Below are 21,106 nucleotides of genomic sequence, written 5' to 3' on the forward strand. Positions count from 1 at the left end.
GCTGGTAACTGGGCTGGGATCCAGCTTAGTTTTGATATGATATGAGAAGTTGGTGGTTTAGAACAAGCTACAGTGATGGCGGGAGTCAAATGAGTTTGTGTCATGCTGGTCTCAATGTAGGTGCAACAGAGATAAAAAAGTTATAAATGTCGCCTATAAGAAAAATAGAAATGTGGGTAAATATATAAAGTAGTGTTAGGGCTCATTCACACTGTTTGCGGTGAACTGTATATTTGCGCACTGGATAACAACAGGTCACCAATTGTTTTCTGTGTCTCGTTCACACCGCAATGCTGCTGTGATAGCAGTGTGGTGCGGTGCACAAACATGAAGCATATCTGCATTATTCTGCACTGCACTGTATAGCACTGCATGTCCGCGCACAGCAGTGCAATGCACCATGAATGACACTTCAAATAAAGTTTAAAAAAAAAAATGGAAATCACACTATCCTCTGCTGGAGCTGGCATTGCACTGAACAGTAAAACACTGCATTTTACCATGCAGACTAGAGTGAGTAGCGACACAGAGCTTTTTGCACCAACTTATAATGTACAGTATGTATCAAACAATAAAATAAATGTCATACTGTGTGTTTTTTTTTATGCATGTAGGTGTCATATAAGAACATTACACTTCCCAAATGGTTACCTTTACAAAAAATGCACCCAGTGGACTACTACTCATCATACACTAAGAACTGCACTGGACATTTTACAAACCAGGAGATTTTAAATATTAGAGCTTATTACTATGCTATGTGTGCAGAGACAGACGGTATATTGGGTAAGTTACCATGTATTTGTTTTTTTCCATAATGAATACTAACATAATCATGAACAATGCATATCTTATAGTGGTACAAGCAGTATTCTCACAGTTTGCTTTACATTAAAAGCTGACATATTTATACAGCATAAGTAGTGTATTTAATAACATGGTCCAAATGCTGGTAAACTGAACTGTAGTCTTGTGTGTAATTATTTTTTCCCTTTGCATACTAATTAATAATTGAGTTACTGTATTTCAAATCAGTAAAGGAAAATTTGCATGCAATGATAATTAAAAGTGCCATTAAAACAATATCTGAATTTACCATTCGTTGTAATTACTGTTATTTGCTCATCTGTCCAGCCCTCTTTCTGTGTTTTTACTATTTCAGTGAAAAATGTAATTGAAAAAAAATTATGAGCAAGAAAGGAGGCATTGCATACTATGCAGATACCAGCCTGACACACCAAGTATATGGGCTATGAATATGTAGGCCCTTACCATGTTAATAGGGCGTGCTGTTAGAACACCAGGGCTCTCACAACCACCAGTTCCCACAGGAGGTGGTAAAAGAATTGTCACCCCCCCCCTGACCCCCAAAATCAGGAAGGGCTGACATTTCACCTCAGGGTGCTGGTTCTTAACCACTTACCCCCCGGACCATATTGCTGCCCAAAGACCAGAGTACTTTTTGCGATTCGGGACTGCGTCGCTTTAACTGACAATTGCGCGGTCGTGCAACGTGGCCCCCAAACAAAAATGGCGTCCTTTTTTTCCCACAAATAGAGCTTTCTTTTGGTGGTATTTGATCACCTCTGCGGTTTTTAGTTTTTGCGCTATAAACAAAAATAGAGCAACAATTTTGAAAAAAATGAATATTTTTTACATTTTGCTATAATAAATATCCCCCAAAAATATATAAAAAAACATTTTTTTTCCTCAGTTTAGGCCGATACGTTTTCTTCTACATATTTTTCGTAAAAAAAAAATCGCAATAAGCGTTTATTGATTGGTTTGCGCAAAAGTTAAAGCGTTTACAAAATAGGGGGTATTTTTATGTCATTTTTATTATATTTTTTTTACTAGTAATGGCAGCGATCAGCGATTTTTTTTTTCGGTACTGCGACATTATGGCGGACACTTCGGACACTTTTGACACATTTTTGGGACCATTGGCATTTTTATAGCGATCAGTGCTATAAAAATGCATTGGATTACTATAAAAATGCCACTGGCAGTGAAGGGGTTAACACTAGGGGGCGGGGAAGGGGTTAAGTATGCCTGGGTGTGTTCTTACTGTGGGGGGGGGGTGGCCTCACTAGGGGAAACACTGATCCTCGGTTCACACATTGTATGAACCGAAGATCAGCATTTTCCCTGCTGACAGGACCGAGAGCTGTGTGTTTACACACACAGCTCCCGGTCCCCGCTCTGTACCGAGCGATCGCGTGTGCCCGGCGGCGATCGCGCCCGCCGGGCACACGCACGGGAGTCGGGGGCGAGCGGGGGGCGCGCCTAGTGGCGGCTGGGAGAGAGGACGTCATATTACGTGCTCTCGCCCAGCAGAGCCACCTTGTGGACGTATAACTGCGGTGCGCGGTCGGCAAGTGTTTAAGCATGGTGGGTATGGACGGTTGCAGAAAAGATGGGAGGCAGTTACTTTAAGAATGAACTAAAGTGAGTTTACTGTTCACAACTATAAAATGTAGGGAGAGAGGGCTAGGGCACAGGACACCCTAGGACAGTAGGCAGACCAGCAGACTCTGAAAACAAAACAGCCAGGTAGACAGCAATGCTGAACAAGGGATTTGGTCTGCATCCAACGTTCTGTACCTACGTAGCAATAGCTGTCTTCTATAGCAACCAAAATGCCATGTTGCCCCCCCCCCCCCTGGATCTGCCCCTGCTCATAAAATCCTTTTCCTTATGCCTCCAGGCAGGCTCTCTCTGGCAGAGCCTCTTCCATGCCCCCTGGCAGCAAATAGGCTCTCTCTGGCAGAACCTCAAGCATATGGCCAGGCCTTAGACTTCAGGTCTCACCCAATGCAGCTATTCCTCACACATCCACTCCAGACCAAGGTCCTCAAGGACCTCAATCACCTGACTTCCCCCAAATATATATTCTCTTCCAGCATGCTCAGTGGCATGAAGCTCCTCCTGATTGGATGAAGTAATATGCATATTCAGAACTCACTGCAGGCTCATCATACAAATGCCAAAGGCAACAATGCCACCTATTGACAGAAGGGAGGAACCACAGTTAAACCAGGTTTATGAGAAAACCCAAATGATCACAAATAGGTAGATTCAGTAAGGGTTAGGCCGGCTTATCAGTAGATAAGCAGACCTAACTCAGAATCTACGCCGACTTATGTTTAATTGTATGCTCAAACAGAGATACGCTTAAACATATCTAAGATACGACGGCTTGCGCCGTCCTATCTTAGGTTGCAATATTTCGGATGGTCGCTAGGTGGCGCTTCCATTGCGGTCGGCGTAGAATATGTAAATTAGTAGATACGCCGATTCACGAACGTACGCCCGGTCGCCGCAGTACATTTATGCCGTTTCCGTAAGCCATTATCAGGCCTAAAGTTATTCCATCTATTAGATGGAATAGCAATGTTAAAGTATGGCCGCCGTTCCCGCTTCGAGATTCAAAATTTTTCCGTTGTTTGCGTAAGTCGTCCGCGAATAGCGATTTACGTCGTTTACGTCCACGTCGAAATCAATAGGCCCGTGCGGCGTACTTAGCCGCAATGCACACTGGGAAATGTAGGCGCCCGGCGCATGCGCTGTAAATAAAAATGTCAAAAACGTAAGGTCAAGCCTTATTAACATAAAACACGCCCCCTTACACACATTTGAATTCGGCGCCCTTACGCCCGCCCGCTTTAGGCTACGCCGCCGTAACTTAGCAGGCAAGTACATTGTGAATCATGTACTTGCCTAGCTAACTTACGGCGGCGTAGCCTAAACACGCTAAGCTACGCCGCTGTAAGTGTAGGCACATCTACCTGAATCTACCTAAAAGACTATATAAATCAGCCAGGTTAGATACCACCTAGCACAGCTAAATCTACCAGTAGCCCCAAGAAAAGGGTGTTACACAATGAATGGGTAAGGTAAGGAAAAATAAAATTAATTCTATGAGTTCTTTTTGGTTCATCCATGTTTTATCGGGTAATTTTATCTCTCTAAACTCCCATCATGGATTAAAAACGAGAAGAAAAAGTGTCTCTGCAGTTTGGTTTATAAACTACAACTGAATGAATCAAAATGGGACTCACTAGAGTAACTGAACATCATTCTCTGGGAGAATCCCATAGTTCAGTTCCCAAACTATCATTTATTTTTAAAATGTAGTTTTAGCTAATAGAGTGAGGGAAATAGATAGCATCTATTTTAGACCATCACTATGAACCAGCTTCATATACACCCTGCCTAAATTTACTGCAGCCACCAGAAAATGCAAAACATGGCAAAATCATGCAACTTCTCACCCCCCCCCCCCCCCCCCGGCCGGCAGTCAAAATGGCTTCATGTACACCCCGCCTATATTTACTGCGGCCGCGGGAAAGGGAAAAATGTGACAAAATCGTGGCAAAATCACGCCGCTGTTTTGTGTTTTCCCACGGCCAGTGGTCAAAAGGTTCCTAGGGAGGGAGGTTGAAGCTCCCCTAACCACAGCATTTCCTAAACTCTGCTAAAAGCCTATGTGTACACTGACACAGGCTTTTATGGAGTTCAGTTTAGAAGCTTTGGCAAAAAAAGTTTAGGAGCTGCTAGTGTACAAGAAGCCTAAGGGCTCATGTACACCACAGCTTCTAAACTTGAATATAAGTGTTTTTGGAGTTTTTTTTCTAAAGCTCTTAAACTCAACTAGCCTGTGTGTCTATGCACACAAGGTTTTAGAAGCTGCTGCAGTTAGCTGAGGTTCAACCTCCCTCAACCTTCCTCTTCTGAACGTGGAAGAATCGTGTTCAGGATAGGAAAGTTTTGACCGCCGGCCACAAAATGCATTTTCCCATGACCGGCGGTCACACTAGTCTGTGTGTACATTTACACCTCAGCGTTTTGAATCATGGGCAGATTTGCCACAATTCTGCCTATTGAAGTGAAATCTCGCGTTTTCTTCTACAACATCCCTGCTGCCTTAGCCTGTCATTCATATATGCCCCTTCTTAACCTCCCTGGCGGTAAACCCGAGCGTGACTCTGGGTTGATTTTTTATGCTAGGATCGGTAACCCCGAGTCACGCTCGGGCTGGACGTGCAGAGTGTGCAGCGGCGTGGCTTACCTTTCGCTGGATCCACAGGCAAGTTACTTACCTTGTTTCTGGATCCAGCGATGCCACCCCGCTGTGTGAGCGAGCGGGACCTCCTCGCTCGATTCACAGTCTCCCCGTGTGCCGCCGATCTCCGTTCCCTGCGACGTTACAACGCACGGGAGCGGAGAACGGCGCCAAATTAAAAAAAGTAAACAAACATTTTACATACAGTATACTGTAATCTTATAGATTACAGTATACTGTAATCTTATAGATTACAGTACTGTATGTAAAAAATACATACCCCCCTTGTCCCTAGTGGTCTGTCCAGTGCCCTGCATGTACTTTTATAAAAATAAAAAATGTCATTTCTGCCTAAAAACTGTAGATTGTCCAAAAGTGTCCCTTTATGTCAAAAATGGTTTTAGATCAGCTAGAAAACAGCGATAATAAATTATAATCACTTGCAGAAATGTGCGATAGCGATTTGTGGGGAAATTCGTCATAAAAAAAAAAATAATGACAGCGACAATTCTGCAACTGAGCAAATTTCAGTGATTTTGAGTTGATTACATTATTGAATAATTTTTATTATAATTATATTATTATTTGTTATAATTATTTATAATTATTTATTATATTATAATTTATAATTTTGTTTTAAAAAAAAAATCATACCCGGGATGCCTACAAGACTCTTGTTTGGTCAGATTTAAGTGAGTTATTTCTAAAAATTACAGACCTACAGTATAAAACGCCAAATTTCCTTGCAAAATAATTGTACCGCTTTTGGTACGTAATTCCAGACAGAATCATACCGCCAGGGAGGTTAATCACTTATCCTGATAGAGATCAAACACTCTTCTCTTGATCATCTGTCAACCTGAACTTGGTCAAAGAACTATTTTAAGTGGATTGCATATGTGTCAGCTAGTAGGGAATGGGTCATGTTGTAGGTTCTGACTTTCTCCTCCTCCTACCCAACCCTCTCTTATACATCCCCTTCTCCACCCACCCTTCCACAAAGTAAGGCCCCTTTCAGACGTACGGACGAACGGTCCATTTATTACAAGTCCGTTTACGGACTTGTAATGGTTCCCTATGGGATTGCAGACGTTAGCGGATGATGCATCCGCTAACGTCCGCAACCATCCGCGTCCGCGTCCGCAAAGATCCTTTTGCGGAACCCTATTTTTCTTTCGTCCGGGGGAACAGATCGGATAAATACGGACACACGGTCTGTATTCATCTGATTCCCCATAGGGGAGAGCGGAGGAGAGACAGGGCGGTCTCTGCACTGTGTGCGGGGACCGCCCTGTCCGCCGACAGCTCAGCGGGGATCCCCGCTGAGCCGACGGACACACACGGATCGGATCAATTACGGTGTGAAAGAGGCCTAAATGTTACTATACCGCCCATCAATCATGACAGTTTGTTGGTGATTAATTAATCGTTTGTGTGGCAGTGCTGGGCCCTGCCACTGTGAAAATATAAGACAAAATGAAATATGCAGAGTTCAGGACTCCAGAAATTTGGAGCTAAGAAAGGTGATTTTACATATTTTTCTGGTTTTGTAATACCTGAATCAGGGGCTGGAGCTCGGAGACTCCGAAGAGCTTTAGAAGGGGTGGAGTCTCCAAGCCAGTGTCCAAGTCTTGCCAGTAACTAGCAGGCTGAGTGTGCAGGTCTACAAAGCATTTATAATCTTGGACCAGACAATAGTTCAGGCCCAGGGCTCCATGTGAGAGGCAAGAGGTCTCTGTGTAGGGGTCAGGAGGACCCCGATCCTTCCCCAGGAGTCAGAGAAGAAGTACAGGGCAGCCAGAGCATGTATGTGTGCACAGTGCTGGAGCAGCTGGTGAATGAGCAGCAAGGTGCTGGAAGAGAGCTGAGGTACAGAAGCACTGAGTTGCTGTGTTTGATGGTCTGGAGGACCAAGGCAACAGGTTCGAGCAGCAGCACTGCTAGAGAGAACCACAAGGCTGAAGTAGTTTATGTTCATATTGATGGTGGAAACCCCTGCATGGGAAACGGATCTGCTCTATGAACCTTTTTCTTTTGTATTAATAAATGTGGGACAGCAAGCCCTTAAAGTGCACTTCTGGAATGGACTGAACTCACTGGAAAGCACTGCCATTGAGTGAACAACCCCCAAACTATACCATTTGCTATTTATATTTCATGAACATTGTGACGGATCTTGCATACACTGTATGGGATCCTTTGCCAGACCTGTATCTCCTGTGCTCCAAAGGCACCTGCAGACTCGCCATAACCAGCCCTTAACCCCTCAATAACGAAACAAGCCACACAGGTGTTGAGGGTTAAACATGCAGAGCATAAACTCATTATTAAGTACCAAACATACACTTTTAAACAAAGTTAGGGACACTCCCCTTAGCCTCGTCATAGAGGGGGTAGGGGACAATGAAGAACCAATGGAAACTCAACACTTGTATATTCAAACAACTACAGTTGAAACACATAAACGGATTATGATAAGCAGGCAGCCCCTCCTTACACATCCCCTGCTGTGATGTGTCTCCAGACCTTTGTCTACGTGCCATGACCCAACACAATTAAACAAAGCAACGGGGGGGTGGGGGAGAAGGGATGTAGCATTACATTACATTATATCAAAGCCATTTTGTCCCGTAGTCTCTTAGGCCCCGTACACACGACCAAACATGTATGCTGAAACTGGTCCGCGGGCCAGTTTCAGCATACATGTTCGGTCGTGTGTAGGCGCGAGCGGGCCGAATTCCAGCAAACATTTGCCCGCCGGGCCTTTTCCCAGCAGACAAATATTCCTGGACGTGTTTTAAAACCGTCCGCTGGAATCCTGCCCGCTCGGACATGTACGGTCGTCAGTACAGACCTACCGCATGCGTCAAATGACTTTGACACATGTGTGGAAGCCTTTAAATGGCAGGCCCGCCCACGTCGCCGCGTCATCGCCGCGGCGACGACGCGGACACGCCCCGCATATTGTTTACGCGCGGACTTCTGTACGATGGTTAGTACAAACATCGTACAGAAGCCCTCTGGCAGCCATGTACGGTGAAAACGGTCCGACGGACCGGTTTCATCGTACATGTTTGCTCGTGTGTACCGGGCCTTAGCCCCACGCTTTGGGAATACCGCCATCTTGTATATGCCTTTATGAGCTAAAAGTACATTGTGGAAGAAAAGTATATATTTAGTCCAGCCGGGCCAATAGGTTTAGGTAGCCGGAAATTACTCCCAGCCCAACCACAGATGCCGCGTTCACCCCTTTTCCGATGAACCGGCGACCGCAGACACAAATGTCTGGAGGTGGCATCTTCTCCAGGTGGTGGGAGACGACAAATAGCCCTCCAAATCTCCCATTCTCTGCTGGGCTATAGTCTGTGGGTAGGAGGCCAGCCCACAGCCCCCTCCAAAACAAACAATGACAGTGGGTTCTGTCACAAACCTAATGGTCAGCTGTATATTCTCCCCTGCATTTATTGTTCCTTGAGTTCCTAGAATGATATCTTATAGTCATTGGAGAACTATGCAGTCTGTCATGATGAATTCATTAACACAATTGCTACTTGCCTGGTTCTCATGCTAATCACCTTGATGCAATACTTACAGGCACTGACATTTAGGTTCCATAATGTGGATTTTACTGGCCTTAAAATTCAAGTTTACAGATTTGCAGGCTTGCTTAGAGTTAAGTATTTCTGCAGGAGTTTAAACACAAAATCTGAACAACCAAGAAAACAAATTGCTGCTTCAGACTCAGCAGGTGTTCTGCTAACCTTTAATTTTGTTGTCCAGAGAAACATATTTTAATTTTTTTGGCAGATAGAGGCACATTTCCAGTATGTAAAAATGAAAAACAACGTTATTAATGTAACATCTTTAACGAGCATGTGGGTAGGTACAGCCTGGTGCGGCGGCAGAAAACACACAGAGCCCAGGTGCAATTTCAAGAACATATTATGAAAAAGTCCAGAAAATTAACCCGACCAGGAGCACAAGTTGTAACAGCAAAACGGCAGTAGGGTGGTGGACCACAGTCTACAGGTACCAACAGTGTCTATCTTGAGAAGTAGAAAGAGGCCTGGTAGGCCTGCACCCAAATAGGGAGGCTACCAGGGAGGATGGGGTGTCCCTGCACTTTCCATATTCCTCCGGAACCTTTCCTTGACACTATGCACTGTCCCTAACAGACGGGTGACCTGTGCCTACTCTAGCTACTTGGAAAATGTGCAGAAAACCTGGAAGCCAGGGACTTAAATAGACTCTGCCTGACTCAAGATGGCCACTAAAGTCACATGGAGTGCTAAAATCAATTGACTAGTTGCCTCCTTAAGACCAAGGAGGCCCTAGAGAAGCTAGGTTACTCTTGACTTCCCTCTCTGCCTGCATTACCGCTGTGAACGAGCGCCACCGGTGGTGGAGAAAATAGACTGCACCTGCCTACAAGCAGAAACAGGATTATTTAGAAGGGAGAGTTCTAAAAATAAGATCTCTTTGACAGATTTTCTACAAGGGAACCAGGGTGTGAGGAGGTAGCATGATGGGACGTAAAGAAGAACAGGACAAAGGAAGGAGCTCATATCCATAATAGGAATATTATTGACACAGTCCCAAATGAACCACTATGGCTCAAAATTGAGATTGTCCAGAAATATTTAGACGGAATAAAGGCGAATAAAGCACTTGGACTGGATGGCATCCACCCACGGATCCTAAAAGAATTGAGCTCTGTCATTTCAAAGACTTTATTTCAAATTTTTAGGGACTCTTTAATGACTGGGATAGTACCACTGGATTGGCGCAAGGCCAACGTGGTGCCTAAATTTAAAAAGGAGTTAAAGTCTTTACTAAGTAACTATAGACCTGTTAGTTTAACTTCTATATATGGGAAGATGCTGGAGAGTTTAATATAAGGGCAAATAGATGGGTTTTTGCTAGAAAAATATAGACCAAATTCAGAGAGTCGTGGTTCATACTGAGAATACATGAATGAATACATTCATACTGAATAGTCTAAGGTTATTAGTGGTGTACCCCAAGGTTCAGTGTTATGACCCTTACTTTTCAAAGTACCATTTCAGTCTTTGCAGATGACACCAAGCTATGCAGTGGAATAATATCTTTACAGGATGTCTCCAATTTACAAGCCGACCTCAATGCTCTGTCAATGGCAGCTAAGAGGCAAATGAGGTTTAATGTTGATAAATGAAAAGTTATGCACTTGGGGGCTAAAAGCATGCATCATACATACTAGGAGTTGTACAACTGGGGGAATGAATGGTAGAGAAATATATGGTTGTTTATAAGCTTAATAATAGCATGCAATGCCAACTTGTGGTTTTCAAAGCGAACAAAATCCTTTCTTGAATTAGGAGAGGTACTGTATGGACTCCAGAGAGCGAGATATCATTTTGCCCCAGTACAAATCATTAGTAAGACCTCATCTGGAATATGCAGTTCAGTTTTGGGCACCAGTTCACAAAAAGGATATCGGGGAACTGGAGAAAGTGCAGAGAAGGGCAACCAAACTGATAAGAGGAATGGAGGAGCTCAGCTATGAGGAAAGATTAGAGGAACTGAATTTATTCTTTCTTGAGAAAAGGAGATTAAGGGGGGATATAATCAACATGTATAAATACATAAGTGGTCCATATAATTAACTTGGTTTAGAGTTATTCACTTTAAAGTCATCGCAGAGGACAAGGGGGCAATCTTTATGTCTAGGGGAAAAGAGATTTAATCTTCAGATACAGAAAGACTTCTTCATAGTAAGAGCTGCGGAAATGTGAAATAGACTCCCTCCAGAGGTGGTTCTGGCAAACTAAGTAGATTGCTCTAAAAAAGGCCTGGATTCTTTCCTAAATGTACATAGTATAACTGGATATTAAAGGTTAAAGTTGATCCAGGAAATATCCAATTGCCTCTTGGGGGATCAGGAAGACATTTTTTCCTCCACTAGAGCAAAATGTATTATGCTTTATTGGGGTTTATTTTGCCTTGGGGTAATTTAAAAGCATAGTAACCATCAAGACAATGAAAGCTAATAATATAGGTGATGAGCAGTGAAATCTAGTAAATTAATTCAACATGCAGATTGTATAGGTTATTGCTTTTGTTCACTACAGGAAGGTTTTGCAACTATGGGAGTCTATGGGAATTCAATACCCACTTGAAGCAGGCTAAATGCAGGTCTGAAGGAGATCCCCTGAAGGTTAAAGTGATATTAAAGGCAGAAAGGAGGAAGGGTGGGGGCAAAAGAATAGTTGCTGAGGCTAGACTTAGTGGCATGCCCACCCAGTTTTTTGGTGGACTATCTGATGGACTGATGAGGAATAATAAAAAAAAACAGTTACATAAAAATTATTTATTACAGATAAAAAATACAAAACGATCATACAGATCAAAGATTGGACAAAGTCTTTACTAGTTTCGCGGGAATACCGCTTCTTCAGGAGAGCCAATCTAAAGATACATAATACAATAAAGTCATATAATACAGTTCAGCAGCAATAAAAATTACATAGAAAACAGTAGGGGAAGCTTACCCGATGGGTATCACTAAGGTGATATAGTATAGGGAGTTATGCTGTAGAGGCACTCAGAAGGGGGAAGCGGGTGTGTTATCCACCCAGTAATTATGAACGAAGTTGGAGTATAGCCTCATGTAGAGGATAAATAAAAAAATATAAAAACGTACCATCATCCAAATTAATTGTAGAAAGGAGGAAGGGTGGGGGCAAAAGAATAGTTGCTGAAGCTAGATTTAGTGGCATGCCCACCCAGTTTTTTGGTGGACTATCTTGGTACTGATAAGGAATAATAAAAAACAGTTACATATAAATGATTTATTACAGATAAAAAATACAAAACGATCATACAGATCAAAGATTGGACGAAGTCTCTACTAGTTTCGCGGGAATACCGCTTCTTCAGGAGAGCCAATCTATAAGATACATAATACAATAAAGGCATATAATACAGTTCAGCAGCAATAAAAATTACATTGGCTCACTGGCTGTGATTGACAATGACTCACACTTCTTTCTCAGTCAATGAGGATAGAGCGTACCCAGAGAGTCGAGGCTCCTGTGCACATCACTGGATAGTGATTGGGCTCAGTTGAGTTTTAGGTGGGGGCTTCTGCACAGAGAATTTTTTTACCTTCATGTATAGAATGCATGAAGGTAAAAAAACTTGAGCCATTAGAACCCCTTTAAATTCTCCTAAACCTGCACGGTTTAGGAGATATCCCCTGTGTTTGCATGTGCCGGTGCGCTGAAGCAATGGAACGTATGTGCCGTTGCTTCAGTGAGTGTGCCGTTACCGGTGGCTCCTGCACGCATGCGCGGGAGTGACGTCATAGTGGCTCCGGCCAATCACAGCGCTGGAGGGTTTAATAGGTTTCAGTTGTCAGCTTTACCTAGGAGGGGTAATGTGCCCAGTTGGCTCCCCATACCCTCTAATATAGGGGTGTTTGAACTTAAAACGCTTCTCAACAAGTAAATATGTCCTCATTTTGGCAGTGCTGTTATTATTTCAGAAGTTATGAAATACCCTGAGGTTATTGATTCTACCAGGGCAGAGAGACAGAAATGTGTACTGCTAAACACTCCAGCTAGGGCATTTACATTAGGGGTGATCTGGCATGATACCTGTTTGCTTTTCTGATTTCTCAAACTTGCAAGTTTGACGGTTTTACAAGGTCACTAAGACTGAAATGTGAATTCAGTTAATAGACTGCAGAGGGTCTGCATGTGTCCTCTCAAGGAAGGGATAAGACTATTCTGGTATGAAGCCTAATGTTTGTGGTGTATATTAAATGCCATCCTGGGGGGGATGTACAAGGAATCACTGCTGTTCTTCTGTCTCCTTATTGTTACAAACTGTCATGGCAGTGTGGAACAACATGGTTGCCCGTTTGGGATGCCCAGTACATTTTACCATTACACATACATATCTCCCAACTGTGCCTAATTTTGAGGGACTGTCCCTGATTTGGAGCTCTGTGCGGACTCTGATGTAAGTGGAGGCTCTGTGAGGACTCTTGTGATCATGAAAAATCCTCAATTCATCACTTTTCTACGTACGCTCTATGGGCCACTTGACTGGACTTGCCCCCCAGGCCTAAGTCTGCCAGCCCTCCCCTGATTCTAAGTATGCCCAATGCTTGTGCTTTATGTTTATACAATCCCGAGAATGATGAGTAGTATTTCAAACCTGAAGCTTGTCTTGTTGCAGGTGAAGTTATTTCTGCCCTCACTGATACGGGACTCCTCAACACAACCTATGTGCTGTATACGTCTGACCACGGGGAACTTGCTATGGAACACAGACAGTTTTATAAGATGAGTATGTATGAAGGCAGCGCACACATCCCTCTTCTGATAATGGGTCCCAATATAAAACCTGGAACAACCATATCAAATATAGTCTCCCTGGTGGATCTTTACCCCACTATGCTTGGTGAGTACCTCTGAAGCCTGTGTAAAAGCTGACATTATTTTAGTCAAGTAATCCCTCATGGTATAGCTGTGAGTATTTTATTTCTAGAATTATGAAGTTTTAAAAATTGCTAAAATATACTATGGTGTAATTGTCACACACAAGCTAAACAATTAAAATAGATCTAATGCCACATCTTTTTTAGTTTTAGGGATAGAGTAAGGAATGGTAAAAGGCCCTGTAGGAGTGTTTTTTTTATGTGTCCCAGTTCTGACGACCTCTCTTTTAATCCTGCTGAGACAGTCCCTTCCTTACAAGTGGTGGGAGTGCTCCCTAGTACTCTAGTACAGTGTGGTATTACCAAGCATCAAAATCACACCTGTCCAGGGAGCAGGTTCTCAGTCTCTTTGCTAATCTGAGTTTTCACCTGATCGTGGTCAGCTATGGCAGGGATTTGTTCATCCAGCAGCAACTTAGTCTCTGATCAGCAATCTTCTACTGGGCAGCACAGCATCAGCTAGCTCCAGCAAAGACTCTGGCTACACATTACAGTCCCCCCTTCACTGCAACTTATGGTGTTCTCTCCTCAGTGCAGGAAAATGGTTGCAGCAACACATGGTCCCTACATCGGCTTCCTCCCTGCATTCTACAGGCTTGAGGCACGACAGGCAGGGCCGATCCCCTATAGGCTCACTATGCAAGGCGCTTAGGGCCCCACAAAGCTGCAAAGGGCCCCCCAAATTACTAGAGGCCCCGCCTGGTGAGAAGTAATTTTTGCCCCCTCACCCCGCTTATCAACTCGCTGGCTGCATGGGAGAAGAGGTAAGGAGTCAGCACCCCCCTGCTTCTCAATTTAATGTAAGATGTCATTTCCGACAGCAGAACACCCCCTCCCCCCGCTTCTCAACTTTCTTTAATGTGACATGTCACTGTCGTCAGCGCCCCTCGCTTCTCATTTTTAATGTGCCATGTCATTTTGCTTAGGACCCCAGGGAGGTCAGGATCGGCACTGACGACAAGTCTTCCCTTTTCAGCAGCCTAGTTGACTGTCCCCTTACTCTGTTACATCAGCCAATCACTGTTTTCTGGGATTGAATTAGACCCAGCCAATATAGCTGCCTACTGCACTGGAGACACTCCATAGATGAGCATCGCAAGTAGTCTCCGCTGGCTGCTGCACTTCTGCATGAATACTCAGTTTAATTCTGTCCACACTACAGAAGGATAATAGAGCAGCATCAAAGAAAAAAGTTCCACAGCAGTTATCCCCTACAATTACACTTTATATTTATGAAGGAAAGTATCATATAAAGGGCAAAACAGTAAATTGTAGTAATGCACAAGATCTCCATAGAGTTACTCCATCCAGACCATCTTTTCTCAACTGGGATGCCATCTGAGTTTATCAGGGGTGCTGTAGCATTCTGGTTGAGAACCTTCCCTATCCATGGCTCTGCAAGTTGCTGTCTGCTTCCACTCTGTTGATGCACAGTTCAGAGCATCTCCACTCTCAGCCCTATATACTATATAGGGCTGAGACTGCCAAAGCTTCAAACTGTATATTAGCAAAGTCAGCCCCTGCACATCTGGGACCCTTCTGGGGAGAAGTAAGCCTACTCCCGCTGTCTCAGACTATTTATCCCTATTTTAGCCCCCTACTGGACACTTTGGGCCAGATTCACGTAGATCAGCGGATCTATAGATCCGCTCGATCTACGTGATTTAAGATCCGCTCCCGCAAGTTTGAGAGGCAAGTGGCTAATTCCCAAACCACTTACCTCCAAACTTGCGGCGGCGGATCCTAATTCCCCCGGCGGAATTCAAATTCCGCGGCTAGGGGGAGTGTACTAAATCAGGCACGTTCCCGCGCCGATTTAAATGCGCATGCGCCGTCCGGGGAATTTCCCGGCGTGCATTGCTCCCACTGACGTCACTAGGACGTCAGTGGTTTCGACGTGAGCGTGACTTGCGACGCGTGTGTTTGTGAATCGGCGTACGCAAACGACGTTAGAAAATTCAAATTTGACGCGGGAACGCCAGCTATACTTAACATTGGCTGCGCCTGATAAAAGCAGGGGTAAGTATACGACGGGAAAGCCGCTACGGAAACGTCGTAAGAAGACTGCGTCGGGTCCGCGTACGTTCGTGAATTTGCGTATCTCGCTGATTTACATATTATTCAAGGTAAATCAGCGGGAACGCCCCCGGCGCCATTTTTAAATCGAAAATAAGATCCGACAGTGTAACACATTGTAACACTGTCGGATCTAAGCCCTATCTATGTGTAACTGATTCTATGAATCAGGCGCATAGATAGGACCAGTGTAAGTCAGAGATACGATGGTGTATCTGTAGATACACCGTCGTATCTCTTTGTGAATCTGGCCCTTTCTCTCCAGGGATTGGCTTAAACCTGATAAATATTCAGGCTAGTTGATTTAAATTTCCCGCCCTTATCTCTTAAAGCTTCTTCCAGAGGCAGAGAGAAGCAATAAAACTCCAAGCTTGTGGGACACTGAACAGGCCAGACCAAACAATCACTGATCCCTTAGTTACAGAAAGCGCCAAAGCTAAATTTGCCCAGCAACCTACGGTAGGAGGATGCTACACCTGAAGAGTTAGCTTTCTGGGGTGCTGCCTATCATTTATTTAGAGGGTATTATTCCTGGGTTTTTCCTTGAGAAAACCAAATCTATGGTTTCAGCACTACTATTTATGTAATTAACTCTTTATGCACTGATGTTGTGATTTGGGAATGCATTAGCTATTTTTTTAATTTTACTAACACTGGGCCAGATTCAGAAAGCATTTACGTTGGCGTATCTCCAGATACGCTGCCGTAATTTCAAATGTGCGCCATCGCATCTTTGCGCCGATTCACAAAGCGAGATACGTCCAAAAACATGGCTTCAGCCGTCCAACGTAACTTGCTTACGCCGGCGTATCGTGGGTGCATAGTTACGCTGGACGCATTCGGCGTTTCCATTATAAATATGCAAATGACCTAGATATGCCGATTCATGAACGTACTTGCGCCCGGCGTATTAATATACGCTGTTTACGTAAGGCGTACAACCGGCGTAACTTTACCCCTCATAAAGCAGGGGTAAGTCATGTTAAGGTATGGACGTCAGAAACGACCGTGGAAATTTACGTTGTTTACGTAAGTCGTACGTGAATAGGGCTGTGCGTAAGTTACGTTTACGTCGTAGGCATTGTTCGACGTATCTTAGGCATTCTAGCCGACGTGATTTTGAGCATGCGCACTGGGATACGTCCACGGACGGCGCATGCGCCGTTGGTTCGGCCCGTCATTTACATGGGGTCACGGCTCATTGTAATACAACACGCCCAATGCCTTTGAATTAGGCGGGCTTACGCTGGCCCATTTGCGCTACGCCGCCGTAACTTAGGGCGCAAGTTCTTTCTGAATAGGGTACTCGCCTCTCTAAGTTACGGCGGCGTATCGTATATGAGATGCGCTACGCCCGCCGAAAGTTACGCCATTCTTTCTGAATCTGGCCCATTGACTTTTTATCACAAAACTACCACAGCATAACTTTTGGCCACGCAAACCCCTATAAGCATTTACAGGTACGGGTCTGGGATAGATTTTTTGCAAGCAAGAAAAACCTGATGGTGTTCTAACCTCTCACCACTCTATCCAAAACGTAAAAAAAAGTTTTGGCTTTAGGTACAAATTAAAGCAGGGGTTCACCCTAAAAAATATTTTCTAACATTACATTGAGCTCACTCTCGACATTGACAGTATGACGATTTTTTTTGCTGTACATACCTCGTATAGCTATTTTCTTACCTGGCTTCCGGGTAGTGAATCCCGCGGGAGTGGGCGTTCCTATGCAGCAGTTAGTGATTGACGTGATGACAAAAACTACCACCCCCGTCGGAAATAAGGAGCATCACGAGTTGCCGAAAGAAGGAGTGTCAGGACGCCCACTAACACACAGCTCCTTTCTCTATCTGCAACGTAGAGAGCGTCCTGACTCTCCTGTAGTCCAAGGGATGGGGCGAGCATGACACTCCACACCAGGGAGAAAGCCTTGCATTACTGTGTGGAGTTACAGACAGAACAACAGGAAGTGAGGATTTCTCAGAAGAAATAAGGACATTTAAAAGCAAAATCGAAGGATGAGGTGAGTGAAGGAGGACTGCACCAAGGTAAATAGCCTTATTCCTAAATAGCTTCTATTTAGGAAAAAAAAAGTGTACCTTTCCAACCCCTTTAAACATTTTATTTAGATATGTTATCTATTTAGATATATAATTTATCTTAGAAATAATTAAATGTTTTTTTTGTCCAATTCATTAGTGTTAGTGAGAAAAGTATTTCTATTTAACTGAGAAAAATAAGAATTTAGAGTAAATACAAAGGTCAACTTGGCCTGATTCTCTCATCAATGGCCCAGATTCAGCATAGCTTGCGCTATATTTGCGGGGGAGCAGGGCAACGATTTTGCCCTGCGCCCCCGCAAATATTTTGCGCTGCCCTCGATTCACGGAGCAGTAGCTCTGTGAACTGCGAGGGCGCGCCGGCAAATTTGCCCGGCGTAAGCGCGCGCAAGTTAAATGATCCCGCCGAGGGCGGGAATCATTTAAATTAGGCGCGCTCCCGCGCCGAGCGTACAGCGCATGCTCCGTCGGGAAACTTTCCCGACGTGCATTGCGGCAAATGACATCGCAAGGACGTCATTTGCTTCAAAGTGAACGTGAATGGCGTCCAGCGCCATTCACGAAGCACTTACGCAAACGACGTAACATTTGAACGTCGCGACGTGGGAGCGGCGGTATACTTTAGCACAGGCTGCCCCTGCTATTAGAAAGGGCAGCCTTGCGCTAAAGTAGCCGTACGGAAACTCCGTACCTGGCTTGCGCGGGGCCCGCGCAAGATTGTGAATCAGTGGTAGTATGCAATTTGCATACTACACGCTGATACACAATGGGAGCGCCCCCTAGCGGCCCCCGCAAGAATGCAGCCTAAAATCTGCGAGGCATAAGAGCCCTATGCCGCGCAGATTTTAGGAGTAACGAGGTTCCTGAATCAGGAGCACTCGTTACACCGGAGCAAGTAAGCAATTGCGCCGTGTAACTCATGGTTACACGGGCGCAATTGCTTCTTGAATCTGGGCCAATGATTCTCTATGCTGCAGTTAAAGTAAAACTAGGGTAAAGCTTTTTTCAGTTCTAGATAGAGTTGTGAGAAATTAGAATACCGGTTTTCATTGCTGTTTGTTTCCCCATTAGCCCTGGTTCACACCAGTGTGACTGGTCATGCGATTTGCTAGTTCAAAATTGCATGACATGCCCTATTTGCTGCAATGGAACCATTTAAATCATTGCGACTCAAGCTGCAGTGACTTTAAAAAAGGTTCATGTACTGCTTTTCTGCATTCCCATTGCGACTTGCATTGACTTAAATGAAGTCACAAGCTGCAATGAAATTTCAAATTCAAATCGCACTTATCTGCGGCTTTAATGAAGTAGCGTGATTTCAATGCACAGGGGTGAACCAGGGCTTAGGGACACTCACCCTCTCTATTTATCACTGAGTTTTAAAAGTGCAACTCATTTTGAGTTGTCACTAGAACAGGAATAGAGGGGAAATCTTTCAATGGGGACACTAGCTCAGATGACCCTGATGACAACCAGGGTCGTTATTAAGGAAGGGCAAAAGGGAAAACTGACCTGGGCCCCATTATTGTTGTGGGGCCCAAAGCAGCTGCCTCATACTTGCCAACTATCCCAGTTTAAATTCCCTCGTCCTTTGAAGTTTTAGTCCTGTGCTGTGTCCCTATATCTCAGTGTAAAGTTCTGTTACTAATGCTGCCAGCTCATGCACAAATGACTCACCTGCAGACACTGTGTTTAAATGTACATAATCAGCATTGATATATAAATAGTGGAGGCATTCATATGTAAATAGCTGTGGACTGTGGCATTGATATGTAAATAGAGGGGTATTCATATGTATATCATGCCCCCTGAGGTCATATCCACCATCACTTCTGCTGAATGCTGCTACTGGGGAGGTAAAGGGGCATGCTTGAAAATCCTGCCTACAACTGTGGTCATTAAGCCCAACATCAGCCTGTTCTGCAAAGGTAAGTAAATTGGAGATGGAACCCTTTTTCAAAAGAACATGGTGCCACAGCACTGTGAGTTTTGGTGGATGTAAATACGCACATCTTAGAAGATGTGTGAGGGTGTCATTAACAATGATTGGCACTGCTGTGTATCTGTTAAAGGGCAGCACATTTCTGTGGTGTCAGGAAAGAGATTCTGCATGCGTTCCCAACACAAAGAAATGTGAACACAGGCTAAATGTCTCAGTTACATTGGCGGTCAGTGTAAATCTTCCCATTACATTGGGGCTTGGTGTACAATCCTTTCATTCACTAGTGGCCAGTGTGAAGGTCCCCCTTACATTGATTGTCAATGTACATTCTTCATTACATTGGTGATCAGTGTACATTTCCCTTTACATCGACTAAGTGTAGAATTGCCCTTACACTGGTATTCAGTGTAAATCCCCCTTTACAATGGTGGTCAATGAAGTGTCACTTTACATTGGTGGTCAGCACAAATCTCCTCGATAATGATTGTCAGTGTAAATTCACCCTTACATAGAGGTCATTGTACTGGTGGTTGGTGTAAATGCTCCTATTACATTGGTGTCAGTGTAGAAATCCCTCTTTATATTGGTGGGTGGCGTAAAATCCCCTGTTGCATGGTGGTCAGTGCAAATTCCTCCTCACATTGGTGGTCAGTATAGAATCCCCCACTATATACTTGTCACATTTTCCAGCTTTGTTTTACATGATTCAGAATTTGCCACGGTGTAATTCCTCCTAACTAATCCCATCCAACCACGACTGCCGCTGATCCCATCAACCACCCAGCATTGCCACTGATCCCCCCCCCCCCCCCCAGAATTGTCACCTCTGCGGTGCATGGTTTACAGGCAGTGAGGAGGTGATGTGCTGTATCCTTTAGCAACCAATCAGTAAGCAGTAATTATGTGCACTAACCTCTTGCAACCAATCATTGAGCGGTAAGGATGTGCAGTAACATCTAGCAACCAATTAATGAGTGGTAAGGATCCATACAATTCAAGGATCCCAATGAATGGTCCCTTCACCCCGAAGAGTTCCAGCGGAAGGTGAACCGGTACCTCTAACGCTACACTCATCCATTAGTGGAGGGGACAGATGCCTTTACCCATCCTTGGGTTGGGCAACTGGCCTATATCTTCCCTCCAATTTCTTTCATCCTGAAATTCCTGAGGAGATTTTTTGACAGTCATCACAGTTTTTTCCTTACTGGCCTCAGACCATGGGTCTCTCTGGCAATGGATATCAGCATGTGCACACCGCTCACTCTGCCGGTGACTCCTCATCTTCTTTGTCTGAGGGAGATACCCTACATCTGCATCCATCACGACTAACCTTAGCGGCCTAGAAATTGTAAGGCAGAGGTTACAAGAGTTAGGATGTTTTCCAGAGGATATTAGAACTTTACAGAGTTCCATAAAAGGGTCAACCAATGCCATCTACTCCAGTATATGGAATGGGTTTATGAGCTTTGCATCTGGGCGTC

The 21,106-nt window shown here is 44.3% G+C and overlaps 1 protein-coding gene across 1 annotated transcript in view; it reads left to right on the forward strand.

The window, feature by feature from the left end:
* ARSK (arylsulfatase family member K) overlaps window positions 1–21,106 on the forward strand; it is a 97,966-nt gene that overhangs the window by 27,055 nt on the left and 49,805 nt on the right. The window contains exons 5-6 of the mRNA XM_040342368.1: window positions 615–786; window positions 13,289–13,513. Of these exons, the coding sequence (XP_040198302.1) occupies window positions 615–786; window positions 13,289–13,513 (397 nt within the window). The remainder of the gene's footprint in view (window positions 1–614; window positions 787–13,288; window positions 13,514–21,106) is intronic.

This window comes from Rana temporaria, chromosome 1, assembly GCF_905171775.1.
Source record: "Rana temporaria chromosome 1, aRanTem1.1, whole genome shotgun sequence".
Lineage (NCBI taxonomy): Eukaryota > Metazoa > Chordata > Amphibia > Anura > Ranidae > Rana > Rana temporaria.